The sequence below is a fragment of the Oncorhynchus kisutch genome, linkage group LG2 (assembly GCF_002021735.2).
Source record: "Oncorhynchus kisutch isolate 150728-3 linkage group LG2, Okis_V2, whole genome shotgun sequence".
Taxonomy (NCBI): domain Eukaryota; kingdom Metazoa; phylum Chordata; class Actinopteri; order Salmoniformes; family Salmonidae; genus Oncorhynchus; species Oncorhynchus kisutch.
The window spans coordinates 58,771,674-58,786,182 of record NC_034175.2 but is presented as its reverse complement, the minus strand read 5'-3'; the positions used below and the strand labels follow the sequence as shown (position 1 = coordinate 58,786,182).

Genomic DNA, 14,509 nt, shown 5'->3' with positions numbered 1-14,509 from the left:
CCCCCCCTGTATATAGGTCTCCACATTGACTCGTTCGGTAGCCAGCCTGTATAATAGTCCTCCAATTGCTCTTACCCGTCCCCTGTATATAGTCGTTCCATGCTAGTTACGTACTACCCCCTGTATATAGCCGTTACTTAATTTTATTGTGTTTACTTTAATTTATTTTTTACTTTAGTTTATTTGGTAAATATTTTCTATAATCTTTCTTGAACTGCACCGTTGGTTAAGGGCTTGTAAGTAAGCATTTCCCAGTAAGGGAAATGTTGTATTCAGCGCATGTGACAAATAAAGTTTGATTTGATTTGACGCACACACACATGGCTTGCTATGCCCTCTGATGTAGGGTGAGGGAAAGTGAAGACTGAAGGTGTGACCTTCAGTTCTGTCATTGTGACTGACAGGTTCTGTGGCTACAGGAGGTCTAAACACCCTGATGAGAAGAGACTGCACTTTGGCAATGGACACTGTAAGTACCTCACCCAACCCTCTGTCCGTCTGCCTGTCTGTCTGTCCTTCTGCCTGTCCGTCTGTCCGCCTGCCTGTCTGTCAGTCCATCTCTCTGTCCGTCTGTCTGTCCGTCCGCCTGTCTGTCTGTCCGTCTGTCTGTCAGTCCGTATGTCATTCCGTCTGTCTGTCCGTCTGTCCGTCCGTCCGTCTGTCCGTCTGCCCGTCTCTCTGTCTGCCTGTCTGTCAGTCCGTCTGTCTGTCAGTCCGTCTGTCTGTCCGTCCGTCTGCCTGTCTGTCAGTCCGTCTGTCCGTCGGTCTGTCTGCCTGTCTGCCTATCTGTCTGCCTGTCTGTGTGCCTGTCTGTCCGTCTGCCTGTCTGTCCGTCTGCCTGTCTGCCTGACTGTCTGCCTGTCTGCCTATCTGTCTGCATGTCTGCCTGCCTGCGTGCATGTCTGTCTGTCTGTCTGCCTGTCTGCGTGCCTGTCTGTCTGTCTGTCTGTCTGTTTGTGTGCGGTCTGTCTGTCTGCCTGTCTGTGTGCCTGTCTGTCCGTCTGCCTGTCTGCCTGTCTGCGTGCCTGTCTGCCTGCGTGTCTGTCTGTCTGTTTGTGTGCATGTCTGTCTGTCTGCCTGTCTGTTTGTGTGTGTGTCTGTCTGTCTGCCTGTCTGTTTGTGTGCGTGTCTGTTTGTGTCTGTGTCTGTCTGTCTGCCTGTCTGTTTGTGTGCATGTCTGTCTGTCTGCCTGTCTGTCTGTGTGCGTGTCTGTCTGTCTGCCTGTCTGTGTGCGTGTCTGTCTGTCTGCCTGTCTGTTTTTGTGCATGTCTGTCTGTTTGTGTGTGTGTCTGTCTGTCTGCCTGTCTGTGTGCGTGTCTGTCTGTGTGCTTGTCCGTCTGTCTACCTGTCTGTCTCTGTGCGTGTCTGTCTGCCTGTCTGTCTGCCTGTCTGTCTGTGTGCATGTCTGTCTGTTTGTGTGCGTGTCTGTCTGTCTGCCTGTCTGTGTGCGTGTCTGTCTGTGTGCGTGTCCGTCTGTCTGCCTGTCTGTCTCTGTGCGTGTCTGTCTGTGTGCGTGTCTGTCTGCCTGTCTGTCTGTCTGTCTGCCTGTCTGTCTGTGTGCGTGTCCGTCTGTCTGCCTGTCTGTCTCTGTGCGTGTCTGTCTGTGTGCGTGTCTGTCTGCCTGTCTGTCTGTCTGCCTGTCTGTCTGTGTGCATGTCTGTCTGTCTGTCTGCCTGCCTGTCTGTGTATTGTTCTTCTAAAGTATGTTGAGTCATTCCTCAGCGTTAGTTAGGTACAGGGTCAGTGTGTTTGTGTACAGTATATCCATCTCCTGATTGGGGTTTATTTGAACAGAAACATGTTTTCCTTGGGGGCTGGCCCCACTCATAAACCAACCTAGTGTTTTTCTTACACATGATGGATTGATTGGCTGGTCACTCCATAAATGTCACTTGACGTCCGTAGTGGTTTTTGTGACCCACCCGAAGACTCATCTCCACTGCCTATTCCTAATACTCTGTCTACTAACACACTCTCCCTCTGGTTCTCTCAATGAGACAATTTCAATTGAAGGGCTTTATTGGTATGGGAAACATATGTTTAAGTGATATAGATAATATACAAAGTGATATAACCATACAAAATTAACAGTAAACATTACACCCCCCCCCTCAGTGCGCCTGCCAGGTATAAGGACCTACGTAGACCCTCACACCTATGAAGACCCCAGTCAGGCCGTCCATGAGTTTGCCAAGGAGCTGGATGCTTCCTGTATCGCCATCGACAAGGTGGTGGGAGCAGGTGAGACAAGAGACATGACACACAGTGTCACATAGGCACACACAGACAAATGCATGCACACACACACACACAGACAAATGCATGCACACACACACACACACACACACACACACACAGACACATGCATGGACACACATACAGACACATGCATGCACACACATACAGACACATGCATGCACACACACACACACAGACGCATGCATGCACACACATACAGACACATGCATGCACACACACATGCAGACACATGCATGCATGCACACACACACACACACACACACACACACACACACACACACACACACACACACACACACACACACACACACACACACACACACACACACACACACACACACACACACACACACACACACACACAGACACATGCATGCACACACATACAGACACATGCATGCACACACACACACAGACACATGCATGCACACCCACACACACACACAGACGCATGCATGCACACACATACAGACACATGCATGCACACACACACACATACTGTAGCATTCATATACGATTACCTAAGACATCTTGAACAAACTTTCCCACAGTAGCATTCACAGTGATCCCAAAGATACGTGACACACATTCCAACTTATTGGTATTCAGAGGCACAAAGAGAAGCTGTTTAGTAAGGTAGTAAGGTGTTTGTTCTAAATGTAGCAGTGAGAATGAGATTCATTTAACACTTCAGCTGGAGAGTCCTGTGTTTTACTCCTCTTCTGCAACGGAGAGAGGGCGATGTGGGGGAGGGAGGGAGGAAGGGAAGAAGAGAGGAAGAATGAGGGATGGGTGGGAGAGAAAGGTGGTATGGCTATAGGGATGGATCGAGAGATGGGGAGTGCAGGAAGTAAGAGGAAGGGATGGATGGATGGAGAAAGAGGGAGATGAAAGGAGTAAAAAGAGGGATGAGTGAAAAGTCCTCGCTGTTACTGCTTTTAATAGAGTGTGTGCTGCTGGAGCAGAGGAGTATGGGTAATGTAATCGCACCTCCAGATGGGATATTGTTTGACATTCCCCACAGCTCCCTCTCTCCTTGCTCTCCTTTATTTTATAAACCTCTCTCCTCCTTTCTTTTTCACCCTTTCTCCACCTCGCTCCTCTTCCCTCTCTCCCAGATGTCTTCAGCAGGAGTGTAGACATGAAGTTAATGCATTGTGATTCATGGGAATAGCAGGCAGTGTGAGAGCACATAGAGACATGCTACAACACAGGGCAGCTGCACCATCTTACAGATGACCTGCACACATCAAAGCCTAAGAAAGCGGAGTGAGAGTTTGTGTCATTAATCACAGCTCCGTGATGGAGGGTGGGGTAATACTGATCCTGGTGCTGGTCATCTCCCAGCCTATCCACTGGCCAACCACAGCCCAACTCAGCCTAGCTCCAATCACAGCCCAGCTCAGCCTAGCTCTAACCACAGCCCAGCTCAGTCTAGCTCCAACCACAGCCCAGCTCAGCCTAGCTCCAACAACAGCCCAGCTCAGCCTAGCTCCAACTACATCCCAGCTCAGCCTAGCTCCAACCACAGCCCAGCTCAGTCTAGCGACAACCACAGCCCAGCTCAGCCTAACTCCAACTACAGCCCAGCTCAGCTTAGCTCCAACTACAGCCCAGCTCAGCCTAGCTCCAACCACAGCCCAGCTCAGCCTAGCTCCAACTACAGCACAGCTCAGCCTAGCTCCAACCACAGCCCAGCTCAGCCTAGCTCCAACCACAGCCCAGCTCAGCCTAGCTCCGAGCACAGCCCAGCTCAGTCTAGCTACAACCACAGCCCAGCTCAGCCTAGCTCCAACCACAGCCCAGCTCAGCCTAGCTCCAACCACAGCCCAGCTCAGCCTAGCTCCAACCACAGCCCAGCTCAGCCTAGCTCCAACCACAGCCCAGCTCAGTCTAGCTACAACCACAGCCCAGCTCAGCCTAGCTCCTACCACAGCCCAGCTCAGCCTAGCTCCGAGCACAGCCCAGCTCAGTCTAGCTACAACCACAGCCCAGCTCAGTCTAGCTACAACCACAGCCCAGCTCAGCCTAGCTCCAACCACAGCCCAGCTCAGCCTAGCTCCGAGCACAGCCCAGCTCAGTCTAGCTACAACCACAGCCCAGCTCAGCCTAGCTCCGAGCACAGCCCAGCTCAGTCTAGCTACAACCACAGCCCAGCTCAGCCTAGCTCCAACCACAGCCCAGCTCAGCCTAGCTCCGAGCACAGCCCAGCTCAGTCTAGCTACAACCACAGCCCAGCTCAGTCTAGCTCCAACCACAGCCCAGCTCAGTCTAGCTACAACCACAGCCCAGCTCAGTCTAGCTACAACCACAGCCCAGCTCAGCCTAGCTCCAACCACAGCCCAGCTCAGCCTAGCTCCGAGCACAGCCCAGCTCAGTCTAGCTACAACCACAGCCCAGCTCAGCCTAGCTCCGAGCACAGCCCAGCTCAGTCTAGCTACAACCACAGCCCAGCTCAGCCTAGCTCCAACCACAGCCCAGCTCAGCCTAGCTCCGAGCACAGCCCAGCTCAGTCTAGCTACAACCACAGCCCAGCTCAGTCTAGCTCCAACCACAGCCCAGCTCAGCCTAGCTCCAACCACAGCCCAGCTCAGCCTAGCTCCGAGCACAGCCCATCTCAGTCTAGCTACAACCACAGCCCAGCTCAGCCTAGCTCCAACCACAGCCCAGCTCAGCCTAGCTCCGAGCACAGCCCAGCTCAGTCTAGCTACAACCACAGCCCAGCTCAGTCTAGCTCCAACCACAGCCCAGCTCAGCCTAGCTACAACCACAGCCCAGCTCAGTCTAGCTACAACCACAGCCCAGCTCAGTCTAGCTACAACCACAGCCCAGCTCAGCCTAGCTCCAACCACAGCCCAGCTCAGCCTAGCTCCGAGCACAGGCCAGCTCAGTCTAGCTACAACCACAGCCCAGCAAGCAGTGTGCTGCTCTCTTTAGACAGCCTGTAATTATTCAATGTCCTTCCAGACCCAATATCAGGCCAGTACTTGTGTGTGTGTGTCTCTGACTTCGTACCAACCCTGTATCTCTGATCTGACTCCTCTATGGGAAATGATCATACAGGAGAAAGGGCATGGACCGGGTCCACATGTCTTAGCTGTGACATCACGGTCCTTCTTTGGCCAAGTCCCTGTCACCAGCCGTATCAGAGCAATGCTTGACCTCCCGTTCTGACTTTGAAGTGGTCTCTTTACCACAAAGCCCTGCCTAGGGAAACTATTCTCCAGAGAGCCTCTGTACCTCAGAGGGATACTACAGCTTGATCATACTGTATGTCATCACCATGCTGGAATGAGAATTTGTCAGCTCTGATAACCTCTCAAAATGCTTTATATGATATGGAAAGTAGAGGGGGCATTTATAGACTGTGGCCAATGTAGTCAATGTTCAATTAGTCATTGTTATCTCAGTGTGGGAGATGGATTTCAAGAAGGACATATGACTGCACATGCTTATATTGGCCAACCGTGTGTGTTTATGAAATTAGGCAAGAATTTCTGACTGGTCTGATCCAACTGAAATAAATGATAACAGTTATTCTGATGAAAAGTCATCAATACAAGCTTGTAACCTCAGGTCCTTGGTGTCAGCTCCTCAGGTCCTAGGTGCCAGCCTCAGGTCCTTGGTGTCAGCTCCTCAGGTCCTAGGTGCCAGCGCCTCAGGGCCTTGGTGTCAGCTCCTCAGGTCCTAGGTGCCAGTGCCTCAGGTCCTTGGTGCCAGCCTCAGGTCCTAGGTGCTAGCGCCTCAGGGCCTTGGTGTCAGTGCCTCAGGGCCTTGGTGTCAGCGTCTCAGGTCCTTTATGTCAGCACCTCAGGTCCTTTATGTCAGCACCTCAGGTCCTTGGTGTCAGCACCTCAGGTCTTTGGTGTCATTGCCTCAGGTCCTTGGTGCCAGCGTCTCAGGTCCTTTATGTCAGCACCTCAGGTCTTTGGTGTCAATGCCTCAGGTCCTTGGTGTCAGCACCTCAGGTCCTTGGTGTCAGTGTCTCAGGTCCTTGGTGTCAGCACCTCAGGTCCTTGGTGTCAATGCCTCAGGTCCTTGGTGCCAGCGTCTCAGGTCCTTGGTGTCAGCACCTCAGGTCCTTGGTGTCAATGCCTCAGGTCCTTGGTGCCAGCATCTCAGGTCCTTGGTGTCAATGCCTCAGGTCCTTGGTGCCAGCGTCTCAGGTCCTTGGTGTCAGCACCTCAGGTCCTTGGTGTCAATGCCTCAGGTCCTTGGTGCCAGCGTCTCAGGTCCTTGGTGTCAGCACCTCAGGTCCTTGGTGTCAATGCCTCAGGTCCTTGGTGCCAGCGTCTCAGGTCCTTGGTGTCAATGCCTCAGGTCCTTGGTGCCAGCGTCTCAGGTCCTTGGTGTCAATGCCTCAGGACCTTAGTGTCAGCATCTCAGGTCCTTGGTGTCAATGCCTCAGGTCCTTGGTGTCAGCACCTCAGGTCCTTGGTGTCAGCACCTCAGGTCCTTGGTGTCAATGCCTCAGGTCCTTGTTGTCAGAGAATGTGTGTGTTATTAACGCTCTGTGGGTATATTTGTGTTTTTGTAGGTGAGTTTGGGGAGGTGTGCAGCGGTCGTCTGCGTCTGCCCAGTAAGAAGGAGAACTGTGTGGCCATCAAGACTCTGAAGGCAGGATACACCGACAAACAGAGACGGGACTTCCTGTCTGAAGCGTCCATCATGGGACAGTTTGACCATCCAAACATCATCAGGCTGGAGGGAGTGGTCACCAGGAGTACGTACAGACCATATCTTACTATACAGTCAAAATGAGAGATAAACAACGTCTCACTCACTAAATCTTGGCGTGACATGTATTTATGAAGTAGGCTATGCCTCACGAAATCTGCCCAGAGAGAACCTTGGACAGAATGTGTCATTAGTTGTACACTGAACAATGCTATGAAGCTGGCCAACACCTTTACAAGAGAAGCCATTTTTATTGACTTCTAATGGCTTGAATCTCACCAGATCAATGTCACCTGATCAAACAGGTCCTATATGTTTAAATCTTAGCCTCCCTCCCGAGGCTCCTTAACACAGCTAGTCTCACACATCAACACATTCTCAGTTCTCTTAAAGGAAATGACTCGAAAAACTGTGAAATAATTGCTTTGACCTCCGGTCCACAATCAGAGCCGGTCTTCACTACACACGCGTGATCACACGCACACACACCCACATTACCATTATACTGCAGTTCTGGCCGTGTCGTTATACTGAAGAGTTAAACTTGTAAAATATCTCCCTCTGATTGCTCTACAACAGATGAACTGATCATTCCACAGGCAGGCCTGTTAAACTCACAGTAAAACTTTACAGAGGTTAGCCAGTTTAGGTCAACTTGACCAGCAAGCCAGAACAGATCTGTTTTAATGATGTTTCATATCCAGTTGTAGCCCAGCCATGGATTTCTGAATGATGATACAGTTGAATGTAGTTATACGATATCTATAATGATATGTTAAAAAATACATAAATGAACTTGGTTGCCTTGAAGAAGTTCTATTTAAGTTCTGAATATTCATAAGGATTATGATATGGTCGCTGCTTATCATTTTTTGGTTTGTTGCCATAGAAACAAAAGGAAATCCTGTGTATTCTAGTTGACAGTTAGATAAAGCCACTGTGCCATGTGAAGACTGTCTCTCTGCATTATGACAGGACCAGTTATGTCAATGAAAACCCACTCAGACACAGTATGTTTCCCATTCATCTGGCTGTAAATAGAATCTGGACAGGAATGCAAAATGGCCTTTTATTTCTTCAAGGCTTCATCATATAGGGATTTTATTTGTCTCATAAATCTTACAGCACTCATTATTAAAGCCCTGAAGGAGAATAATACCAGGACTAATTGCAAATGACTGCGGTTTGTTTCTGTTTTTAGGACAGAACGAGGGGAGAGCATAGTAGTATGTGTGTGTGTGTGTGTGTGTGTGTGTTGGAGGGGTACTCTATGATTGAGAGCAGGCTCTTAGGGGTTTGGTTGGCATGTGGGAACGGACACACACACACCACACACACACACACACACACACACACACACACACACACACACACACACACACACACACACACACACACACAGTCCTGTCTGTGGCGTAGGGTGATTTATTAACCCAGTCCTGTTAATTCTTAATAATCCAGAGACTGTCACACCTCATTAACCCTGCTGCTTTTGGCTGCACCGCTAAGGGCTGCACGCACACACACACACACACACGCACGCACGCACGCATGCACACACACACACACACACACACACACACACACACACACACACACACACACACACACACACACACACACACACACACACACACACACACACACACACACACCAGAGGAGCAGAGAGGAGAGGAGAGGAGAGGAGAAAAAGGGGAGGAGGTTTGGGGAGTCTGTTTTATCTGAAACTATAAAGGGTCTTATAGAGGGGGGTGTTGGGCCATTCCATCAGGGTCTTATAAGGGGGGGGGGGGGGTGTTGGGCCAATCCATCAGGGTCTTATAGAGGGGGGGGGGGGGTGTTGGGCCAATCCATCAGGGTCTTATAGAGGGGGGGGGGGGGGGGGGGGGGGGGGGTGTTGGGCCAATCCATCAGGGTCTTATAGAGGGGGGGGGGGGGGGGTGTTGGGCCAATCCATCAGGGTCTTATAGAGGGGGGGTGTTGGGCCAATCCATCAGGGTCTTATAGAGGGGGGGGGGGTGTTGGGCCAATCCATCAGGGTCTTATAGAGGGGGGGGGGGGGTGTTGGGCCAATCCATCAGGGTCTTATAGAGGGGGGGTGTGGGCCAATCCATCAGGGTCTTATAGAGGGGGGGGGGGGTGTTGGGCCAATCCATCAGGGTCTTATAGAGGGGGGTGTTGGGCAAATCCATCAGGGTCTTATAGAGGGGGGTGTTGGACCTATCCATCAGGGTCTTATAGAGGGGGGTGTTGGGCCAATCCATCAGGGTCTTATAGAGGGGGGTGTTGGGCCAATCCATCAGGGTCTTATAGAGGGGGGTGTTGGGCAAATCCATCATTGTCTTTTAGAGGGTGGGTGTTTAATTATGTCTATGGCTGTGTTTTGACCAGCAGACCTTCTTATTTGAAGGGAAAGTGCTGTTATTATCTAGATGAGTAGCAGGTTGGACTGTCAGTTAGTCAGCCCTTATCACTACACTGTCAAATCTAGACCTAGTTCATGAGATGGAATGAAAAAGGTGTCCTCACTCACTTTATTTTTACAGTTCCAGGGTTTGAAGTTCATGAGATTATTTTCTATAAATGGTGAAGGTACTCAATCCATCAGAAAATGAAAGCTGCTGGTTGTGGTAAGGTTGAACCACTGCTCTGACCAAACCTAGTCTTGTTTTAGCTCACCATTTAAACGCAAGCAGTTTGTGAGGCAGCCAGTTTTATTAATTGACATTTATTTTTCCAACGAGGGTTATAAATGTGTTTCTTTTTACAGCAGGGTCCATCATCCCCTTCCTCTGACAGATCTGTAAATGAGTTCTGCGTTGCCAGATGTGGAGTTTCACTTTGAAACATTTACAACATGCATGACGGAGAGGGGGGAGAGAAGGAGGTGGAGAGAGGGATGGGGAGGGTGTGGGAGAGTTATAGATAAAGAGAGAAAGTGAGAAATAAAGAGTGAGGGAGGGAGGATGAAGAGGGGGAACCCATAACCATCTGACACAAACCTGTCGTGACAGCAGTGCTGTTCATTTGACTACGGCTGACTTGAAGTAATTTTCCCCCTAGTTTCTACCGGTTCTAAACCTGCTCTCCTCTTCTCTGGTCTCCTCTCCTCTGGTCTCTTCTCCTCTGGTCTCCTCTCCTCTGGTCTCCTCTCCTCTGGTCTCTTCTCCTCTGGTCTCCTCTCCTCTGGTCTCCTCTCCTCGGGTCTCCTCTCCTCTGGTCTCTTCTCCTCTGGTCTCCTCTCCTCTCCTCTCCTCTCCTCTCCTCTCCTCTCCTCTCCTCTCCTCTCCTCTCCTCTCCTCTCCTCTCCTCTCCTCTCCTCTCCTCTCCTCTCCTCTCCTCTCCTCTCCTCTCCTCTCCTCTCCTCTCCTCTCCTCTGGTCTCCTCTCTGGTCTCCTCTCCTCTGCTCTCCTCTCCTCTGTTCTCTTCTCCTCTGGTCTTATCTGCTCTCCTCTTCTCTGCTCTCCTCTGGTCTCCTCTCCTCTGTTTTCCTCTGGTCTCCTCGCCTCTGCTCTTCTCTGGTCTCCTCTCCTCTGGTCTCCTCTCCTCTTCTCTGGTCTCCTCAGGTATTCTCTCCTCTGCTCTACTCTCCTCTGGTCTCCGCTCCTCTGCTCTCCTCAACTCTCTTCTGGTCGGTCTCCTCTCCTCTGCTCTCCTCTCCTCTGCTCTCCTCCGGTCTACTCTGGTCTCCTCTAGTCTCAAATCAAATCAAATCAAATGTATTTATATAGCCCTTCGTACATCAGCTGATATCTCAAAGTGCTGTACAGAAACCCAGCCTAAAACCCCAAACAGCAAGCAATGCAGGTGTAGAAGCACCTCTCCTCTGGTCTCCTCTCCTCTGGTCTCCTCTCCTCTGGTCTCATCTCCTCTGCTTTCCTCTAGTCTCCTCTCCTCTGCTCTCCTCTGGTTTCCTCTCCTCTCCTCTCCTCTTTTCTGGTCTCCTCTAGTCTCCTCTGGTCTCCTCTAGTCTCCTCTGGTCTCCTCTTCTTCTCTGGTCTCCGCTCCTCTCCTCTGGTCTCCTCTAGTCTCCTCTCCTCTACTCTGGTCTCCTCTGGTAACCTCTCCTCTGCTCTACTCTCCTCAGGTCTCCTCTCCTCTGCTCTCCTCTGGTCTCCTCAACTCTCTCCTGGTCTCCTCTCCTCTGCTCTCCTCTCCTCCGGTCTACTCTGGTCTCCTCTAGTCTCCTCTCCTCTGGTCTTGGCCATGTTCTGTTTTAATCTCCACCCGGCACAGCCAGAAGAGGACTGGCCACCCCACATATGCTCTCTCTAATTCTCTCTTTTTTTTCTCTCTCTCGGAGGACCTGAGCCCTAGGACCATGCCCCAGCACTACCTGACATGATGACTCCTTGCTGTCCCCAGTCCATCTGACTGTGCTGCTGCTCCAGTTTCAACTGTTCTGCCTTATTATTATACGACCATGCTGGTCATTTATGAACATTTGAACATCTTGGCCATGTTCTGTTATAATCTCCACCCGGCACAGCCAGAAGAGGACTGGCCACCCCACATAGCCCGGTTCCTCTCTAGGTTTCTTCCTAGGTTTTGGCCTTTCTAGGGAGTTTTTCCTAGCCACCGTGCTTCTACACCTGCATTGCTTGCTGTTTGGGGTTTTAGGCTGGGTTTCTGTACAGCACTTTGAGATATCAGCTGATGTACGAAGGGCTATATAAATAAATTTGATTTGATTTTGATTTGGTCTCCTCCCCTCTGGTCTCCTCTCCTCTGGCCTCCTCTGCTCTCCTCTGCTCTCCTGTTTTCTGGTTTCCTCTCCTCTCCTCTGGTCTCCTCTCCTCTGGTCTCTTCTCCTCTGGTCTCCTCTGCTCTGCTCTGCTCTGCTCTGCTCTGCTCTGCTCTGCTCTCCTCTCCTCTCCTCTCCTCTCCTCTCCTCTCCTCTCCTCTCCTCTCCTCTCCTCTCCTCTCCTCTCCTCTCCTCTCTCCTCTTCTCTCCTCTGCTCTGCTCTGCTCTCCCCTCATCTGGTCTTCTCTTCACTCCTCTCCTCTCCTCTCCTCTCCTCTCCTCTCCTCTCCTCTCCTCTCCTCTCCTCTCCTCTCCTCTCCTCTCCTCTCCTCTCCTCTCCTCTCCTCTCCTCTCCTCTCCTCTCCTCTCCTCTCCTCTCCTCTCCTCTCCTCTCCTCTCCTCTCCTCTCCTCTCCTCTCCTCTCCTCTCCTCTCCTCTCCTCTCCTCTCCTCTGCTCTGCTCTGCTCTCCTCTGGTCTCATCTTCTCTCCTCTCCTCTCCTCTCCTCTCCTCTCCTCTCCTCTCCTCTCCTCTCCTCTCCTCTCCTCTCCTCTCCTCTCCTCTCCTCTCCTCTCCTCTCCTCTCCTCTCCTCTGCTCTGCTCTGCTCTCCCCTCATCTGGTCTTCTCTTCACTCCTCTCCTCTCCCCACCTCTCCTCTCCTCTCCTCTCCTCTGCTCTGCTCCGCTCTCCTCTGGTCTCATCTTCTCTGCTCTCCCCTCCCCTCCTCTGGTCTCCTCTCCTCTGCTCTGTTCTCCTCTGCTCTCCCCTCTTCTGGTCTCCTCTCCTCTGCTCTCCCCTCATCTGGTCTCCTCTCCTCTCCTCTCCTCTCCTCTGGTCTCCTCTAATCTACTCTCCCCTCATCTGGTCTCCTCTTCTCTGGTCTCCTCTCCTCTGCTCTCCCCTTCGCTGGTCTCTTCTCCTCTCCTCTGCTCTGCTCTGCTCTGCTCTGCTCTACTCTACTCTGGTCTCCTCTCCTCTGGTCTCATCTTCTCTGGTCTCCTCTCCTCTGCTCTCCCCTTCGCTGGTCTCTTCTCCTCTGCTGTCCTCTCCTCTGGTCTCCTCTCCTCTGCTCTCCTCTCCTCTGGTCTCCTCTCCTCTGCTCTCCTCTCCTCGCCTCTCTTCTGTTTTCCTCTCCTCTCCTCTGCTCTGCTCTCCTCTGGTCTCCTCTCCTCTGGTCTCCTCTCCTCTGGTCTCCTCTCCTCTGGTCTCCTCTCCTCTGCTCTCCTCTCCTCACCTCTCTTCTGGTTTCCTCTCCTCTCCTCTGGTCTAGTGAATCAGGGCCAGATGATAACAATCCAGATTTATAGTAACTGTTTCTGCTGCTGCTGGAATAAAGATGTTTCTCTGACAGGTGACCCAGAGGACCTGTACATTCAGCCCTTCATGGGCCCTTTCATCCGGCTAGAGGAAGCACTGATGAACCCAATGTGTGTGTGTGTGTGTGTGTGTGTGTGTGTGTGTGTGTGTGTGTGTGTGTGTGTGTGTGTGTGTGTGTGTGTGTGTGTGTGTGTGTGTGTGTGTGTGTGTGTGCGTGCATGTGCGTAAATGTGTTTCGCCATATATGAAAAATGGTCTAACCTGGTGGTTTCTCTTCTCTCTTCAGGTAAACCTGTGATGATAGTAACTGAATATATGGAGAATGGATCCTTGGACAGCTTTCTGAGAGTGAGTTTAAAACTTTACTCAGCTAAAATAAATGTATATTTACCCTGCCTTCGTGTTTTCCACGCCATACAACAGTACACTCTTAGAAAAAGGTGCTAAGTAGAACCATACAGGGTTCTTTGGTTTGTCCCCATATAGGAACCCTTTTTAGTACTGAGTAGAACCCTTTGCAGAGGGTTCTATATATAACCCTCTATGTTTATTTTTTATTTCACATTTATTTAACCAGGTAGGCTAGTTGAGAGCAAGTTGAGTTGAACAACACAGAGTTACACATGGAATTAACAAACATGCAGTCAATAATACAATAGAAAAAACGTCTATATACAGTGTGTGAAAGATAAGATAAGGGAGGTAAGGCAATAAATAGACCATAGTGGTGAAATAGTGGTGAAATAATTACAATATAGCAATTAAACACTGGAGTGATAGATGTGCAGAAGATGAGTGTGCAAGTAGAGATACTGGGGTCCAAAGGAGAAAAATAAATAAAATAAATAACAGTATGGGGGATGAAGTAGTTGGATGGGCTATTTACAGATGGGCTATGTACAGGTGCAGTGATCTGTGAGCTGCTCTGACAGCTGGTGCTTAAAGTTAGTGAGGGAGATATGAGTCTCCAGCTTCAGTGATTTTTGCAGTTCGTTCCAGTCATTGGCAGCAGAGAACTGGAAAGAAAGGCGGCCAATGGAGGAATTGACTTTGGGGGTAACCAGTGAGATATACCTGCTGGAGCGCGTGCTACGGGTGGGTGCTGCTATGGTGACCAGTGAGCTGAGATAAGGTGTGACTTTACCTAGCATAGACTTATAGATGACATGGAGCCAGTGGGTTTGGCGACGAATATGAAGCGAGGGCCAGCCAACGAGAGCATACAGGTCGCAGTGGTGGGTAGTATATGGGGCTTTGGTGACAAAATGGATGGCACTGTGATAGACTGCATCCAATTTGCTGAGTAGAGTGTTGGAGGCAATTTTGTAAATGACATCGCCGAAGTCGAGGATCGGTAGGATAGTCAGTTTTACGAGGGTATGTTTGGCAGTGAAGGATGCTTTGTTGCGAAATAGGAAGCCGATTCTAGATTTAATTTTGGATTGGAGATGCTTAATGTGAGTCTGGAAGGAAAGTTTACAGTCTAACCAGACTCCTAGGCATTTGTAGTT

At 50.6% G+C, this 14,509-nt stretch overlaps 1 protein-coding gene across 1 annotated transcript in view; it reads left to right on the top strand.

Moving 5' to 3' along the window:
• Positions 1-404: 404 nt before the first annotated feature.
• The window catches only part of LOC109904686 (ephrin type-A receptor 3), a gene marked incomplete at its 5' end in the record, with an annotated part of 44,825 nt that continues 30,720 nt past the window's right edge, over positions 405-14,509 (top strand). Inside the window, 4 exon segments of the mRNA XM_031798693.1 lie at positions 405-469; positions 2,116-2,241; positions 6,797-6,982; positions 13,285-13,346. Coding sequence (XP_031654553.1) covers positions 405-469; positions 2,116-2,241; positions 6,797-6,982; positions 13,285-13,346 — 439 coding nt within the window.